The sequence below is a fragment of the Macaca fascicularis genome, chromosome 7, assembly GCF_037993035.2.
Source record: "Macaca fascicularis isolate 582-1 chromosome 7, T2T-MFA8v1.1".
Classification (NCBI taxonomy): Eukaryota; Metazoa; Chordata; class Mammalia; order Primates; family Cercopithecidae; genus Macaca; species Macaca fascicularis.
In genome coordinates this window covers 141,952,983-141,971,502 of record NC_088381.1, presented here as the reverse complement: position 1 = coordinate 141,971,502, position 18,520 = coordinate 141,952,983, and the positions used below count along the sequence as shown (strand labels likewise).

The following is an 18,520-nucleotide window of genomic DNA, read 5'->3' as shown; positions in this document are numbered from 1 at the left end:
CTTTGGGAGGTAGTTAGGTTTAGATGAGATCATAAGGGTGGAGCCTCCATGATGGGACTAGTGAAGAAAGAGATGAAGAAACCAGAGCTTTCTCTCTGACAAAAGTAAGGATCCAGCAGGAAGTGGCCACCTGTGAACCAGAAGAAGGGACTCCACCAAGAACCTAACCATGCTAGCACCCTGACCTTCTAGCCTCCAGAATGATGAGAAATAAATGTTTGTTGTTTGAGCACCTCAGTCTATGGTATTCTGTCATAATAGCCTGAACTAAGACAGGGATCATTTGAATAAACTATGATACATCCACATAATAATCATCACACAGCTATAAAAGGGAATGATGCCGGGCGTGGTGGCCTACACCTGTAATTCCAACATTTTGGGAGGCCAAGCTGGGATGATTGCTTGAGGCCAGGAGTTCAAGATCAGCCTGGGTAACACAGTGAGATCCCATCTCTACAAAAAATACAAAAATTAGCTAGGTGTAGTGGTACTCGCCTATAGTTCCAGCTACTCCGGAGGCTGGGGTGGGAGGACCCCTTGAGCCCAGTAGTTTGAGGTTACAGTGAGCTATGATTGTGCCACTGCACTCCAGCTTGGGCAACAGAGGGAGATCCTGTCTCAAAAAAAAAAAAAGAAAAAAAAAAAAAAAAAAAGGGAATGTCTCTACATACTGCTATGGAGTGATCAACAAGGCATACTGTTAAATAAAAAAAGCAGGTACAGGTCTATGTATATTGCATGCTACCTTTTATCTAAGAAAGATTTTATATACAATCTATGTATATAATCTCCTTATATATAATCTATCTATATATATGTTTATGACTTTTTTTTAGCTTTTCCGATAAGGAAACAATTTCTTTAGCAACTTTTTTTTAAAGAGAGGATAAAACACAAAAGAAATAAAATGGTTTTCTACAGGGAGAGGGAGAAGATAGTGTGGAAAAGACATGGATAGGAGTTGGATTTCTCAGCACTTTGGGAGGCTGAGGCGGGCGGATCAAGAGGTCAGGAGATCGAGACCATCCTGGCTAACACAGTGAAACCCCATCTCTACTAAAAATACAAAAAACTAGCCAGGCATGGTTGCAGGTGCCTGTAGTCCCAGCTACTCGGGAGGCTGAGGCAGGAAAATGGAGTGAACCCGATAGGCAGAGCTTGCAGTGAGCAGAGATTGCGCCACTGCACTCCAGCCTGGGTGACGTGAGACTCCATCTAAAAAAAAAGGGAAAAAAAAAAAGAAGTTGGATTTCTCAGCATATAACTTGTTTTACAGACTTTGGAACCACGTAAATATTTTACATAATTTTAAAGGCAAAACTAATTTTTTAAAAAGCAACCTCTAAGTCAGGTGTGGTGGTATATGCCTGTAGTCTCAGCTACTCAGGAGGTTGAGGCAAGGAGAACTGCTTGAGGTCAGAAGTTGAAGACCAGCCTGGGCAATATAGCAAAACTCCCATCTCTAAAAAAATTAAATAAATACAGTAAAATGAAAAAAAAAAAAAAAGCAACCTCTAAAAATCAAAAGCAAAATGTGTTGTTGAGTTGGTGGAATAACCTCATAGAAAAGAATTTCAAATGGTTCTTAAACCTTGCAATTTTATCATAGATCTTTATTGTTATATATCCTAAGGGAGAAAAATGCCCCCCAAAAATCTTAAACTGTTTTCAGTAATTTATTTTTGGTGGTAATATGAGTATTCTGAGATTGATATATTAGGGTTTAAGCAACTAGGTAATTATATTGGTATCAGTAAGAAGAAGGACTTTTGTCAAGGGATAAAGGAGACAGAGATAAAGTTAAGTAAAAAAATCTGTATTCCCGCATCTAAACTGAAAGTACCAGTATGGAGTTATGATCTCTTTTAATATTTAAAAAAACTTACATTGCCTAGCTCCATCCACTGAAAAGCACTAGAAACAATAACAAATTCAGTATCAGGAAGCAATCTTAATATTATATGTTTTTTTACAATAGCTTTTTTTTTTTAAATGAAATTTCACTCTTCTCACCCAGGCTGGAGTGCAATGGCGTGACCTCAGCTCACTGCAACCTCTGCCTCTGGGGTTCAAGCGATTCTCCTGTCTCAGCCTCCCAAGTAGCTGGGATTATAAGCGTGCACCACCATGTCTGGCTAATTTTTAAATTTTTAGTAGAGATAGGGTTTCATCATGTTGGCCAGGCTGATCTCGATTTCATCATGTTGGCCAGGCTGATTTCATCATGTTGGCCAGGCCTTGGCGTCCCAAAGTGTTGGGATTACAGGCATGAGTCATCATGCCCAGCCTTGTTTTTGAATTTCTGTACAATCAAGCTTTAAGGTCATTAGGCTGCCCAGAGAACTTCCTCACTCACTGTCATTGGGTCTTAAATGCCTAAGCTTGCCAGAAACCTGACCATCCAGTAAGTGGAGTATTAGTACACATAGATAACTCACCAATTTATCCTTCTCCTCTTGGGCTTTTTCCTTTGTTTCATTTAATTGCTGTTTCAGTTTTTCAATCTGTGGAAAATCAAAATACAAGGTCGGGAAGATAGAGAAACTGCTCTATGTCTACCTTTATTAAGTGGACTAGTTTCACACAATACTAAAACCATTATGGCAAAAAAGGTGAGTGAGGCGGAAAGAGAAGAAGAGGGGACAGGAAATTTCCCATACCTTCAACCTGCTATTGCCAGTTTCTAAAACCTGGCTATCATCAGAAGTACTTGGGCAACTTCTTTTTTTGTTTTTGTGGTTAAAAATAAAAGCAACATTAAATTTACCATCTTAACCATTTTAAACATATAGCTCAGTAGTGTTAAGTATATTCACGTTGTGCAACAAATCTCTAGAACTTTTCATCTTACAAAACTAAAACTATACCCAATAAATCTTAATTTCCCCTTACCTCTCCCCAGCACTTGGCAACCATCCTCTACTTTCTGTTTCTATAATTTTGACTACTTTGGATACTTCATGAGTGGAATCATACATTATTTGCCCTTTGGTGACTGGCTTATTTCATTAAGCATAATGTCCTTGAGGTTCATTCATGTCATAGCTTGTGACAGGATTTCCTTTAAGGCGCATACTATTGCACCACATGCATACACCTTTTCCTTATCCATTCACCCATCGATGGATAATTTGGGTTGCTTCCACCTCTTGGCTATTGTGAATAGTGCTGCAATGAATATGGGCGTGCAAATATCTCTTCAAGATCCTGCTCTGGGCTGGGCGGAGTGGCTCATGCCTGTAATCCCAGCAATTTGGGAGGCCGAGGTGGGTGGATTGCTTGAGCTCAGAGTTTTAGATCAGCATGGGCAACATGGCAAAATCCCATCTCTACAAAGAAATACAAACATTAGCCAGGTGTGGTGGCGAGCACCTGTAATCCCAGCTAGAGCCTGGGAGGTGAAGGTTGCAGTGGGCCAACATTACGCCACTGCACTCCGCTCTGGGTGACAGAGTGAGATCCTGTCTCAACAACAACAAAAATCCTGCTTTGAATTGTTTTGGATATATTAAATATACCCAGAAGTGAGATTGGTATTTCTATTTTTAATCTTTTGAGGAACTTCCATACTGTTTTCCACAATGGCTACAACATTGTACAGTCCCACCACCAGTGCACAAGCGTTCTAACACCTCCACGTCCTTGCCAACACTTATTTTCTGTTTTTTAGGCAGTAGCCATTCTAACGGGTATGAGGTGATATCTTGTTGTAGATTTTATTTACATCTCTTATCTGAGTAACTTTTTTTTTTGAGTTGGAATCTCTCTCTGTCGCCCAGGCTAGAGTGGAGTGGCACAATCTCGGCTCAGTGCAACCTCTGTCTCCCAGGTTCAAGTGATTATTTTGCCTTAGCCTCCCGAGTAGCTGGGACTACAGGCGCATGCCACCACACCTGGCTAATTTTTGTAGTTTTAGTAGAGACAGGGTTTCATCATATGGCCAGGCTGGTCTTTTTTTTTTTTTTTTTTTTTTTTTTTGAGACGGAGTCTCGCTCTGTCGCCCAGGCTGGAGTACAGTGGCCGGATCTCAACTCACTGCAAGCTCCGCCTCCCAGGTTCACGCCATTCTCCTGCCTCAGCCTCCCGAGTAGCTGGGACTACAGGCGCCCGCCACCTCGCCCGGCTAATTTTTTTGTATTTTTTAGTAGAGACGGGGTTTCACTGTGCTAGCCAGGATGGTCTCGATCTCCTGACCTCGTGATCCGCCCGTCTCGGCCTCCCAAAGTGCTGGGATTACAGGCGTGAGCCACCGCGCCCAGCCGAGGCTGGTCTTGAACTCCTGACCTTGTGATCTGCCTGCCTTGGCCTCCCAAAGTGCTAGGATTACAGGCGTGAGCCACTGTGCCCAGCCTTATCTGGGTAACTTTTTCAGAAAAGTTTCTTTTTACTTTCTTTTGTTTTCTTTTTTTTTTTTTTTTTTTGAGACAGGAGTTCTACTCTTGTTGCCCAGGCTGGAGTGGAATGGCATGATCTCAGCTCACTGCAATCTCCACCTCCCGGGTTCAAGCAATTCTCCTGCCTCAGCCCCCCGAGTAGCTGGGATTACAAGCATGTGCCACCCCAGGCCCGGCTAATTTTGTATTTTTAGTAAAGACAGGGTTTCTCCATGTTGGTCAGGTTGGTCTCGAACTCCTGACCTCAGGTGATCTGCCCGCCTCGGCCTCCCAAAGAGCTGGGATTACAGGCATGAGCCACTGTGTCTGACCCAAAAAGTTTCTTTTTAAAAATAATACTTTTTTTTTTTTCTTGCTGTCGCCCAGGCTGGAGTGCAGTGGCGCAATTTCGGCTCACTGCAACCTCCGCCTCCTGGGTTCACGCCATTCTCCTGCCTCAGCCTCCTGAGTAGCTGGGACTATAGGCGCTCGCCACTACGCCCGACTAATTTTTTGTATTCTTTAGTAGAGACGGGGTTTCACTGTGTTAGCCAGGATGGTCTCGATCTCCTGACCCCGTAATCCGCCCGCCTTGGCCTCCTAAAGTGCTGGGATTACAGGTGTGAGACACCACGCCCGGTCTAAAAATAATTTTTAAAAATACAGATGGAGTCAGGTGGGCGTGGTGGCTCAAGCTTGTAATCCCAGCACTTTGGGAGGCCAAGACAGGTGGATCACCTGAGGTCAGGCATTCAAGACCAGCCTGGCCAACATGGTGAAACCCTGTTTCTACTAAAAATACAAAACTTAGTTGGGCGTGGTGGCGCACACCTGTAATCCCAGCTACTCGGGAGGCTGAGGCAGGAGAATCGCTTGAACACGGGAGGCAGAGGTTGCAGTGAGCCAAGATCATGTCATTGCACTCCTGCCTGGGTGACAGAGCAAGACTCCGTCTCAAAAAAAAAAAAAAAAAAAAAAGAGATGGAGTCTTGCCATGTTGCTCAGGCTGGTCTCAAAGTCATGGGCTTAAGTGATCCTCCTGCCTTGGTCTCCCAAAGTGCTGGGATTATAGGCATGAGCCACAGTGCCTAGCCAAGACAAGTTTCAAGAAGAGTACAAAAAATTACCATACTATTCACTCATATACATTAATTTTGCCACCTTTGCTTTCCCTCTATCTGTATGTGTGTGTGTGTGTGTGTGTATTTTTTTAGTGGTAAAGGGTAATGTCAATTTCAAGATGACCTTTTACCCCTAAAGACTTCAGTATCTATTTCCTTATTTCTTTTTCTTTCTTTTTTTTGAAACGGAGTCTTGCTCTGTCGCCCCGGCTGGAGTGTAGCAGCGCAATCTTGGCTCACTGCAACCTATGCCTCCCGGGCTCATGTAATTCTCCTGCCTCAGCCTCCCAAGTAGCTGGGACTACAGGCATGCGCCACCACGCTTGGCTAATTTTTTGTATATTTTGTAGAGATGGGGTTTCACCATGTTGGCCAGGCCGGTCTCGAACTTCTGACCTCAGGTGATCCACCAGCCTCAGCCTCCCAAAGTGCTGAGATTACAGGCGTGAGCCACCGTGCCTGGCCATTCAGTATCTATTTTTGAAGAAAAAGGGCATTCCCTTTTAAAAGCACTATAAAATTATAAAGATGAGGAAGTTTAACATTAATATAGTATTATGTAATATATACTCTATATTTAAATTCTGCTATAATTATCCCAATAATGTCCTTTATTGCAATTTTGTATTTTTCTTGTCTAGGATACAACCCTTGATCATGCATTGCATTTAGCTGTCATGTGTCTTAGTCCCCTTTAATCTGGAACAGTTTCTCGGTCTTTGTTTTTAAATTGACTTTTTAAAAAGGATATTGGCCAGGATTGGGCTTGGCTGATGCTTCTTCATGAGTAGATTCAGGTTGTCCATTTTTGGTAGGCTATATATAGTACCTAAGTGATGATGTATCCTTTTCAGTACATCACATCATTAGTGTGTACTGATTGATGCTAATTTTAACCAGTTGGTTAAGGTTGTGTCTGCCCACTTTCTCCATCTAAAAGTTATTATTTTTTCTTTTGTGATTATTAAGTAATTTGTGAGAAGATCTTTTGAGACTATGAAATTATCCTCCTCATTAAACTTTCATCCAGTAGGTTTTAGCATCCATTGATGATTCTTGACTGATTCAGTTATTACTATGATGCCAAAGGGTGATTTTTCTAACTCCATCACTCCTTGGAAATTTACTAATTGGCATTCTATGGCAAAAAAAAAAAAAGAAAAGTCGGGTAAGGTGACTCATGGCTGTAATCCCAATACTTTGGGAGGCCGAGACAGGTGAATCACCTGAAGTCAGGAGTTTGAGACCAACCTGGCCAGCACAATGAAACTCTGTCTCTACTACAAATACAAAAATTAGCCAGGCATGATGGTGGTGCACCTGTAATCCCAGCTACTCAGAAGGCTGAGGCAGGAGAATCCTTTGAACCCAGCGGAGGTTGCAGTGAGCCAAGATCACACCACTGCACTCCAGCCTGGGTGACAGAGTGAGATTCCATCTGAAAAAAAGAAAAAAAGGCTTCCTTTCTCCCTTATTTATTAATGTATGTATTTATTAGTAGTATACACACGTGGATTTTTATTTCGTTCAATAAGTTATAATCTATTACTGTCATTATTTATTAGGTTACTGCAAAAGCATTGCAGTTTTTGCCATTCTTTTTTTTTTTTCTTTTTGAGACAGAGTCTCACTCTGTCCCCAAGGGTGGAGTGCAGTGGTGCGATCTCAGCTCACTGCAACCTCTGCCTCTTGGGTTCAAGCGATTCTCCTGTCTCAGTTTCCTGAGTAGCTGGGATTACAGGTGCGCACCACCATACCCGACTAATTTTTGTATTTTTAGTAGAGACAGGGTTTCGCCATGTTGGCCTGGCTGGTCTTGAACTCCTGACCTCAGGTGATCTGCCTGTCTCGGCCTTCCAAAGTGCTGGGATTACAGGCGTGAGCCACTGCACCCAGCCATTTTTGCTATTCTTTATTAGGTTGGTGCAAAAGTAATTGTGGTTTTTGACATTCTTTTAATGCATCAACCTAATATTTTGATTGTCCTGGATTTGGCCAATGGGAGCCCCTTCAAACAAGGCCATGTCCTTTAAAATTTTTTATTTTATTTTCTGGCACAATTACATATTCCACACTCTTTTTTTTTTTTTTTTTTTAGATGGAGTTTCACTCTTGTTGCCTAGGCTGGAGTGCAATGGTGTGATCTTGGCTCACTTGTTCAAATGATTCTCCTGCCTCAGCCTCCTGAATAGCTGGAGTTACAGGTGCCTGCCACCACACCTGGCTAATTTTTATATTTTTAGTAGAGATGGGGTTTCATCATGTTGGCCAGGCTGGTCTCAAACTGCTGACCTCAGTAATCCACCCGCCTTGGCCTTCCAAAGTGCTGGGATTACAGGCATGAACCATGCCTGGCCAGGACAGAGAATAAGTCTTGATGGACTGGCTGTGGGAAAGGGGAAAAAGGTGTCGGGGATGACTTCTAGATTTCTCTTGAGCATGTAAGTCAGTGGCATGCAAAGAACATTGGAGGGACCTCTGCTTTTGGTCAACTTGGTATGTCAGGGACTAGATTCACCTTCTTACTTGAAACAGTTTTTTTAAACGACAAAAGATATGAAATAATGATTTTCAGGATGTTGGACATCAGGCAACAAAGGACAGTAATCACCAAAGAGAAAGGATATAAAAGAGGTGAACTTTGTGGCTGCCCCAAGCTTACTGCTTTGAAAGAGTTTCCAGGCTGCGGTGCAGGGAGAGGTTGGCGGGCTTCCTGAGTTGAAGAAATGGAGCTGAGAGTATGGAGGGGCCAAGGCAGCTAGAGTTCACAGGACAGCAGAGTACCGGAGAGGAGAGGGCAGCACAGAGAAAGAAGAGAGATCCACAGAGGGTCCTCCTGGAGTATTTAGCTGAGAACTGATCAGCACATTCACGTGAGGGAGCTACTTGAGGATGAAGGAAGAACCATCCAAAAGGATTGGAAGGAACAGTGCCTGGCACCACTGGGCCAGTAATAGTGCCTACTCCCACTGGACTGGAGAAACTTCATCATTCACAGGACACCAGGGAGGACTCAAAAGGATCTTGCTTCTGTAGTGTGGAATAGATTTGTCAAAACATCAAACTGTACACTTCAAATATGTGCATTATCATGTGTGAATTGTATCTCAGTAAAGCTTTTTACAAATGAATGCTGTGGCCGGGTGCAATGGCTCATGCCTGTAATCCCAGCACTTTGGGAGGCCAAGACAGGCAGATCACTTGAGACCAGGAGTTCAAGACCAGCCTGGGCAACATGGCAAAACCCTGTCTCTACCAAAAATACAAAAAATTAGCCAGGCATGGAGGTGCATGCCTGTAGTCTTGGCTGCTTGGGAGACAGAGGCAGGAGGATCATCTGAGCCCAGAGGTTGATCCTGTGGTGAGCCATGATCACACCACTGCACTCCAGACCAGGCAATAGAGTGAGACCCTGTCTCAAAAGTAATAATAAAATAATAATAATATGAGACAGAGTTTTGCTCTGTTGCCCAGGCTGGACTGCTGTGACATAACCATGGCTCACTGCAGCTTCAACCTCCTGGGCTTAAGTGATCCTCCTACCTTAGCCTCCTGAGTAGCGGGGACTATAGGTGCACACTGCCATGCCTGGCTATTTTTTTATTTTGTGTAGAGACTGGGTCTTGCGTTGTTCCCCAGGCTGGTCCTGAACTCCCAGGCTAAGTTATCCTCCAGTTCGGCCTCCCAAAGTGTTGGCATTATAGGCATGAACTACCGCACCCAGCCTGAATTTTTACTTTTAACATCTACTAGGGGTGTGACTTTGGGCAAGTTACCTGTCCTTTCTGAGAGTCAATTTCTTCATCTGTAACATGGAAATAACAATATTATAGCTACACAGGGTTATTAAAATAATAGGAGGTTAGTAAAAGAATCAGAGAAGTAAAGCACCCAGTATAGTACGTTGTAGTGGCTCCAAAATGTTAGTTCCCTTCCCTTTTTCTTTTTCTTTTTTTTTTTTTTGAGATGGAGTCTCGCTGTGTCGCCCAGGCCGGAGTACAGTGGTATGATCTCAGCTCACTGCAATCTCTGCCTCCCGGGTTCAAGCAATTCTCCTGCCTCAGCCTCCCGAGTGGCTGGGACTACAGGTACATGCAGCCATGCCCGGTTAATTTTTGTATTTTAGTAGAGACGGGGTTTCACCTTGCTGCCCAGGCTGGTTGCGAACTCCTGGGCTCAGGCAATTTGCCCACCTTAGCCTCCCAAAGTGCTGGGATTACAGGCGTGAGCCACTGCGCCCGGCCTCCCTTTTTCTTCCAAATATAAAATGATAGCTTTACTCTCAACACTTTAATAAGGTACAATAAGATACAAGATTCGGCCGGGCGCGGTGGCTCAAGCCTGTAATCCCAGCACTTTGGGAGGCCGAGAAGGGTGGATCACGAGGTCAGGAGATCGAGACTATCCTGGCTAACACGGTGAAACCCCGTCTCTACTAAAAAATACAAAAAACTAGCCGGGCGAGGTGGCGGGCGCCTGTAGTCCCAGCTACTTGGGAGACTGAGGCAGGAGAATGGCGTGAACCCGGGAGGCGGAGCTTGCAGTGAGCTGAGATCCGGCCACTGCACTCCAGCCTGGGCGACAGAGCGAGACTCCGTCTCAAAAAAAAAAAAAAAAGATACAAGATTCAACTGGCCAAAAAAAAAAAGATTCAACTTGCTGGGTTCAGAACATTATCACAGATTACCAGTGAATGGCTTTACAAATTTTTAAAACTAAAAATTAGCATAAAAAAATATAGATCACGGCAGCGCACAGTGGCTCAAGCCTGCCCAGCACTTTGGGAGGCTGAGACGGGTGGATCACGAGGTCAGGAGATCGAGACCGTCCTGGCTAACACGGTGAAACCCCGTTTCTACTAAAAAAAAATACAAAAAAACTAGCCGGGCGAGGTGGCGGGCGCCTGTAGTCCCAGCTACTTGGGAGGCTGAGGCAGGAGAATGGCGTAAACCCGGGAGGCGGAGCTTGCAGTGAGCTGAGATCCGGCCACTGCACTCCAGCCAGGGCGACAGAGCGAGACTCCGTCTCAAAAAAAATATATAGATAGATAGATAGATAGATAGATAGATAGATAGATAGATAGATAGATAGATCGATCACATACCATGCTCTTGTCCTTAAAATAAAGTGGATCATAATGTTCCCTTATGATCATCAATCTCTGTTTGCTTCAGAGAAGAAAACATGGAACGAGGATTGAAAATTAGAGAGCCAATAACAGTAAAACCATTCTGAAAAAGTGTCTAGCTTCAAGGAGAGTTAAGGTCAATTGAAATGTCTTAACTATATGTTAAGATTTCAAGGAATTAAACATCTTAGAAATACATAACCACATCAGTATCACCATAGAGGTAGTTAATGAGGCTGAGGAGGTTTTCTGCCTACCTACCATATTATCTTTCTCCTGATCCTGCTTCTTCAGGTAACTTAATACTGACATTATGTCTTTCTCCATTTTACATTGCTTTTTCTTTAAGTCCTCATTACTTTTTGCCAGTGTCCGTGAAGTATCACGATACTCAATCCTAGAGAGTTCTGTGATTTCCAACCTGGCCTCCCAAAGGGAGGCATTGGCCTTGGCTCTGTCCACCACAGATTCATCTGTTTTTATTAACTTCCTGCATGGGAAGAGGACATTGACAGTATATGACTATTTATACAACTCTAATATGCAGACAGTATATAACTCTACTATATTACTATTAAATTTTTCTCTTTTTAAATTTGTTTTGCTTGGCATTTCCCCTGGCACACATGAGAAAACATTGTTGGATGAATAAGTTAATAAGAAATACATATTCACATTTGAAAAATGAAAAAAAAAATACATATTCACTCGTATTCACATAAGAGAATTAAGTAAGTGTCTCGTCCTGGAAGAGGCGAGCCCCGGAGCATAACTTGAAAAGACTGGAAAAACAAAGGGAAAAGACAGGATAAACCAAACTCATTTCATAAAGCTTTCATACCTTTTTTTTTTTTTTTTTTTTTGAGACAGGGCCTGGCTCCGTCACCGTGCTGGAGTGCAGAAGCACGATCTCGGCTCCCCACAACCCCTGCCTCCTGGGCTCAAGCCATCCACCCACCTCAGCCTCCCAAGTGGCTAGGATTACAGGATTATGCAACTATACCCAGCTAATTTTTGTATTTTTCGTAGAAATAGGTTTTTGCCATGTTGCCCAGGCTGGTCTTGAACTCCTGGGCTCAAGTGATCCTCCTACCTCAGCCTCCCAAAGTGCTGAGATTACAGGTGTGAGCCACTGAGCCTGGACAGTTTTTATATCTTTTCATTTACTTATTTGATTCTCCCATTTTTTTTTTTTTTTTTAATAGAGATGGGGTCTCACTATGTTGCCTAGGCTGTTCTCCAACTCCTGGGCTCAAGTATCCTCCCACCTCAGCCTCTTAATGTGCTGAGATTACAGGTGTGAACCAGTGCCCTGGCCTGATTCTCCTGTAGTTAAACTATCTTTTCTATTCCTACTCACTCAGTGCTGGACTTTGGTTCTCTCCACTGCAAACCCATTATCTCTGTTTATTTTCTGCATGAGTATATCCATTGGTAGTGTAACTATAATCTCCCACCCACTTCACCCTCTACTTTTGAGTTTTTTTTGTTTTTGTTTTGTTTTGTTTTTGGCTAGGTCTTGGACAAAAAGTCAAGTCACTAGGGCAAGTATGTTAAATACTTTATCAGCTGGTGCCACGGTTCACCGGACTTTTTTTTTTTTTTTTTTTTTGAGACAAGGTCTTGCTCTGTCATCCAGGATATAGTACAGTAGCAACACACAGCTCACTGCAGCCTCGACCTCCCAGGCCCAGACAATGCTCCACCTCAACCTCCTGAGTAACTGTGACTACAGGCATGAGTTAGCATGCCCAACTAATTTTTAACAAAAATTTTTGTAGAGACAGGGTCCTCCTATGTTGTTCAGGCTGGTCTTGAACTCCTGGGCTCAAGTGATCTTCCCCCACTCAGCCTCCCAAAGTGCTGGGCATGAGCCACGATGCCCCGCCCACCAGGCTTTAAGGATGCCTGAGAAACCATAATCATTTATATAGAGGTGGAGAGGAAAAAGGAGGGATTCAAAGATTAAAGTGGTAAAGGAAGAGATTTTTCTAAATATTTATTATATGAGCATTAACAAAACACTACTCCTTATATATGGTAGGTACCATGATATACAAATACGTACACAATATTTAAGAATATTTCACCTGTATTTGAATTCTAAATATTTTCACACATATGTATATGTGGACCTTTCTATACTGCCACCCTCCACATCCACTTTCCTACCTCTGGTTCTCAGTCCTCTTCCACAGAGGTAATGGGTTTGCAGTGGAGAGAACCAAAGTCCCAGTTTCACCTTTTGTTCTCTTCAAATTAAGGCCAGCTCCATTCCCAACCCCTCAGCCTGTTATAACTCTTGATGTCCCTTTCTGGTATGATTTAGGCACTGGTGATACACCATCTCACTACGACCATCCAGGTATCAAATTTAAGTGGCTCAAAGTACTTGATGTGACAGGGCATGGTAGCTCAAGGCTGTCATCCCAGCACTTTGGGAGGCCGAGGCGGGTGGATCACCTGAAGTCAGGAGTTCAAGACCAGCCTGGCCAACATGGTGAAACCCTGTCTCCACTAAAAATAAAAAAATTAGCTGGGCGTGGTGACGGGTGCCTGTAATCCCAGCTACTCAGGAGGCTGAGGCAGAATAATTGGTTGAACCCAGGAGGCAGAGGTTGCAGTGAGCCAAGATCACGCCATTGCACTCCAGCCTGGGCAACAAGAGCAAAACTTGGTTTCAAGGAAAAAAAAAAAAAAAGTACTTGATGCAAGAAATTAGACACTCTAATAGGACCACTTATACTCACTGTAGAAACAAAGCCAGGTTTCTCAAACAATGGGTCATGGAAAATCCAAGGAATAAGGTCTCTTACCGTCAGTGTTCCTCATTGTTCAAATGTGTACTGTAGAAGCATGGTCAAAATCTGAAAACATATGTGAGTGAGTTCTAGGAATGTGATAAGCCCTTGGCACTTTAAGTGCTAGACAAACTGTGCAGCTATGTAAAAACAACAACAACAAAAAAACCCATAAGATAATACTTACATTAATACATGGGAAGAAAAAAGTCACATATAAGTATGTACATTGGGCTATCATTTTATTTAAAAATAAAATAATACTCCAAAATATAGTAGTGTTTATTTTTGGATAATGAGACTACAGGTTATTATTGTTTTCTCTTTTGGTACTTCCCATGTTTCCCAAACTTTCTGTATTGAGCATGAATTACTCTCTTAAGTTACTTTACAAACATCTCAAGTTTGGTGCCAACTCTGTGTTCCCATATATGATATTGCTGCACACCACATAGGACTCCAACGTGTCCAGAAACCACCGGGGTCCCCCAACAGGGCTAGTAGCAATCTAGCAGCAACTCCAGGCCTGTAAGGGGTTAGTGCTAGAACATTACCCACCTCAGTGGCTCGGATCAGTTTGGGAAAACCTCAACAATTACCCAACTTGGTAAAATACTTCAGGTGTCCCCTTTGAACCAAAAGAGATCTCTGAAAATGCCCAAGGAAATACTTTATACATCCGCTACACGTTTAAGATCATCTGAACCACATAGTAGAGATGTGTCAGACTATGGACATGGGAACTGTAATCCTCACAAGCCGGGAGAACCAAGAGGGTCCGAGGGGGCCGGCGCGGGGGGCGCCAGGTAGCCAGCCCCAGACCCGAAATCTCAGGCAGGCCCAGGGAGAGGGGGACTCTCGCGCGGCTTCTCCTTACTTAGTGTCTTTGCCTCTGCTCTTGCCTTTCTTTTTGTCCTTTCCCTTCGACGGCATCTTGGCTTCCCCAGCGGCTCCGCTGTAGTCGTTGCCCAGCCGCCGCCACCCTGGCCGGCTCCGTCTCCAAGGGAACCTGGACGCCGAACGGGCAACGCCCGGCCCCCGCCGCTGACGGCGCGCGGAGAGCGCACGCGCCCGTGACGTGGCCCAGACGCCGCCGCGCGCGGGGCGGGGCGGAGGTCGCGCCGAGGGCGGCGGGCTGCCGCGCCAGGGTGGCGCGCGCGCGGTGAGTGTGCGAGAGTCGGCGGCTCCTGATCTTCTGTGTGGGGCCCGGGCTCCGCGGGCGGGAGGCGCGAGCTGGCAGCCCCGGGCGGTAGCGCTCCGTCCTGCGGCCCGGGTGTGTCAGGAGTCGCCGCGGTCGGGGCACCCTTGCTTCAGGAAGCTTAGATCCCCGCTGGTCCGCCCGCCCCGCCGCGGTGGTCTGAGCCGCAGCCCTTTTCCGTGCCTCCACGCCGCAGCCAGCGTGACCGCCGCTGCCAGCTCTCGCCACCGCTCCGCCTCCGCCGCTCCCGGCACTGCCCGACTTCTTTGAGTTCCATCCCTTTCCTGGCTTTTCATCCTTGCTGATTCTGTAAGGGATAGCGCAGCCAGCGGACGTCCCAGGCCAAACGTTTTTTGATAGGCTGTTGATGACTTTCCCGAGGGCGGTGGTTGGGGGCGAGGCTGCCTGCCTCCCAACAGCAGCAGCACGCCAGGGAGCCGGCAGGGAGGGGAGTGCTGCCACCGAGGTCAGGAGCAGGGTCCTGGGCCTCATTAGGTCCTGTGTGGCCGATACTTCCCGCCCACGACCGTCCCCCGGATTTCCATTTGCTAATACCTCACCCATCCGTAGCCTTGTTTCCTCAAGTTGCATAAAGTTGAAAGCTCTTCAACTTGCCTCCCCGACTCCTGAAATCCTGAATACACCTCTGAAAAGGAGTGTACTCACAAGTATTCTCATTTTTCAATTAGACTCAGTTAGTCATTAAGAAAGATACGGTATTCTGAGTGTCAAGCCAATAGGAGACTTGTGGTTGAAGCTCTGCTCTGTGTTATACTCCATTTCAATTTAAAAAGTTTATTTTAAATGTCGTTGTAGATCCTTCCTCACCATTTCTCTATGGAGGACTTAATTCGTACACCCCTTCCCGAGGTCTTTGACCTCTAATTACTCCCCCCCACTTTGTTTGCCACTTGCATGATTTCTGTTTCTGAATTTCTGTTTCTGCTCTGAGGGAACATGCCGATTTGGTAATGATAAGTCATGTAAACTTTTTTTTTTTTTTTTTCTGAGACAGTCTCCTGTCGCCCAGGCTGGAGTGCAGTGGGGCATCTCAGCTCCCTGCAACCTCCACCTCCTGGGTTCAAGGATTCTCCAGCCTCAGCCTCCCCAGTAACTAGGACTACAGGTGCATGCCATCACACCCAGCTAATTTTTGTATTTTTGGTAGAGATGGAGTTTCACCATGCTGGCCAGGCTGGTCTCGAACTCCTGGCCTCTGGTGATCCACCCACCTCGGCCTCCCAAAGTGTTGAAATTACAGGTGTGAGCCACCGCCCCTGGCTGTAAACCTTTTTTTTTTTTCCCCTGAGACGGAGTCTCGCTCTTGTTGCCCAGGCTGGAGTGCAATGGCGCGATCTCGGCTCACCACAACCTCCACCTCCCGGGTTCAGGCGATTCTCCTGCCTCAGCCTCTCGAGTAGCTGGGATTAAAGGCGCACACCACCATCCCTGGCTAATTTTGTATTTTTAGTAGAGACAGGGTTTCACCATGTTGGTCAGGCTGGCATAAACCTTTTTATACATACCATCTGTCAGCATGATCATGGCTTTTTCTTTCTTTCTTTTTTTTGTTGAGAGGGAGTTTCTCTCTTGTTGCCCACCCAGGCTGGAGTGCAATAGCACAATCTTGGCTCACCACCACCTCCACCTCCCGGATTCAAGCAATTCTCCTGCCTCAGCCTCCCGAGTAGCTGGGATTACAGGCGTGCGCTACCACGCCCGGCTACTTTTATATTTTTAGTAGAGATGGGGTTTCTCCGTGTTGGTCAGGCCAGTCTCGAACTTCTGACCGAAGGTGAACCGCCCGCCTTGGCCTCCCAAAGTGCTGGAATTACAGGCGTGAGCCACCGCGCCTGGCTGATCATGGCTTTTTCTGACTGTATCTCTGGTACATTTTCACACTCCCATGAATCCATAGGTGGAATCGCCATATATTGAAGGGGTTATCTCTGATATAAAATCTATACAGTTACTATTTTGTATGTGTAAGGTTCTGAAAAAGCACACTGTTGATAAGCTGCAGAAAAGAGAGTAGGGCATCTTCTGTCACAGGCTGTATATTCGGAATTTATTCTAGAAATTGGTAACTTTATTTTTTTTGAGGTGGAGTCTTGCTCTGTCGCCTAGGTTGGAGTGCAGTGGTGCTATCTAGGCTCACTGCAAGCTCCGCCTCCTGGGTTCATGCCGTTCTCCTGCCTCAGCCTCCCCAGCAGCTGGGACTACAGGCGACTACAGGCGCACACCGCCACGCCCAGCCAATTTTTTGTAATTTTAGTAGAGATCAGGTTTCACCGTATTAGCCAGGATGGTCTCGATCTCCTGACCTTGTGATCCTCCTACCTCGGCCTCCCAAAGTGCTGGGATTACAGGTGTGAGCCACCTAGCCCGGCCAGAAATTGGTAACTTACAATATGAAAGTCAGTTCAAGACTCCTTATTTGAACGTAGGCTTATAGATTAATTTATAAACAAAAATTTGACTATAACGATTATTAATATATGCGTAGTACCTTAGTTATAGTACTTTATCGTTTCTTTTATTGGTTTTTGGGTTTTTTGGTGGTTTTCTTGAGATAGGGTCTTACTCTTGCCCATGCTGGAGTACAGTAGCAGCGTCATGGCTCCTTACAGCTTCGACCTCCTGGACTCAAGTCTCTGGCATGCACCTCAGCCTCTGGCATGCACCACCACGCCTGGCTAATTTTGTATTTTTTGTAGAGACAGGGTTTTGCCATGTTGCCCAGGCAGGTCTTGAACTCCTGAGCTCAAGTGATCCTCCTGCCTTTGCCTCCCAAAGTGCCGGGATTACAGGCATGAGCAGCCACACCTGACCTAGTTTATTTTATTGTATATATTTTTTATTGACTAAGTTTGATTTTGTAGATAAAGCTGTTGTGACATGAATATGACTCAGAGAAATGCCAAGATTTCATACTCTGGTAGAGGTGGGTCTAGAGTCTACAGTCTTCTGAATTCCCTCATTTTCTACCAAAGAACTGAATGTTGTTACTGTCATCTGCTGGTGAGCAACAACTGATAGTATGGATAGTAGAGTAGGAAGTTGCTATTTAGTAGTTTATGTGGTAGCATTTCCTTCCACAGCTACTGGTAGGTGCCTTTACTGTGAAGTTTCGCGAATTATTACTAAATAAATTTGCCTTGTTTCATTGTTTAGAACACTAATGCTTTTAAACTTGGAATAAACCCACTTCTTGTTTTGTTGACTTGGTTTTGTAATTCTTTTTCTGTCCAGTTTTCCTTGTTCCTGGTCAACAAAGAAATGTGGAGTGTCTTGGCTGAATCCTCATACAGACAAGATCATTATGGTGCTGTTAGGTAGGACTTGTATCCAGATGTAAGGTAATATCTCCACCAGCTTAAAGTTGTAAATGTATTTCAAATGCTCCTCAATGGTGGTTTTCTTTTTTTCCTGAATTTAATTCTCTATTATTTTGCCAGGTGATGTTAATTTTGTTCAATAAACCATATATAAAATCTAGAACTATTATGTATCAAAATAGATAGAACTTCTGGCTGGGCATGGTGGTTCATGCCTGTAATCCTAACACTTTGGGAGGCCAAGGCAGGTGGATTGCTTAAGCCCAATTCAAGACCAGTCTGGACAACATGGCAAAACCCTGTCTTTACAAAAAGTACAAAAATTAACCGGGTGTGGTGACATGTACCTGTAGTTCCAGCTTACTCAGGAATCTGAGTTCAGAGGATCACCTGAGCCCAGGGAGGTCAAGGCTTCAGTGAGCCGTGATTGTGCCACTGTATTCCAGCCTGAGCAATAGTGTGATTCTTTCTCAAAAAAAAAAAAAAAAAGGGCGGGGGTGCGGGGAGAGGGTGGGTAGTACTTCTGCTTGTTTCTTCTAGTAACTCCAGAACCGGGTT

At 44.8% G+C, this 18,520-nt stretch overlaps 2 protein-coding genes across 38 annotated transcripts in view; one reads left to right on the top strand and one right to left on the bottom strand.

The window, feature by feature from the left end:
• The window catches only part of BBOF1 (basal body orientation factor 1), a 65,684-nt gene extending 50,418 nt beyond the window's left edge, over positions 1-15,266 (bottom strand). For 5 of the 21 annotated variants that reach the window (XR_010588546.1, XR_010588547.2, XR_012415938.1 and 2 more), the window contains exons 1-3: positions 14,304-14,489; positions 10,887-11,115; positions 2,442-2,507 (exon numbers count right to left, since the gene is read on the bottom strand). Coding sequence is in view for 7 of the 21 variants with exons in the window: in XM_045396724.2 (XP_045252659.1) it covers positions 2,442-2,507; positions 10,887-11,115; positions 14,304-14,359 (351 nt within the window). In the remaining 14 variants the exon portion in view is untranslated. Of the gene's footprint in view, positions 1-2,440; positions 2,508-8,159; positions 8,528-10,601; positions 10,666-10,886; positions 11,116-11,795; positions 11,997-12,867; positions 13,493-14,303 lie in introns of those variants that run through there. The other 16 variants (XR_012415936.1, XR_012415937.1, XM_073997761.1 and 13 more) reach the window with 10 other exon arrangements.
• Positions 14,512-18,520, top strand: part of ENTPD5 (ectonucleoside triphosphate diphosphohydrolase 5 (inactive)) — a 58,788-nt gene continuing 54,779 nt past the window's right edge. For 5 of the 17 annotated variants that reach the window (XM_073997778.1, XM_073997771.1, XM_073997776.1 and 2 more), the window contains exons 1-2: positions 14,512-14,588; positions 17,877-17,959. The gene's annotated coding sequence lies outside the window, so the exon portion shown is untranslated. Of the gene's footprint in view, positions 14,934-17,876; positions 17,984-18,520 lie in introns of all 17 variants that reach the window. The other 12 variants (XM_065549056.2, XM_005561743.4, XM_073997775.1 and 9 more) reach the window with 3 other exon arrangements.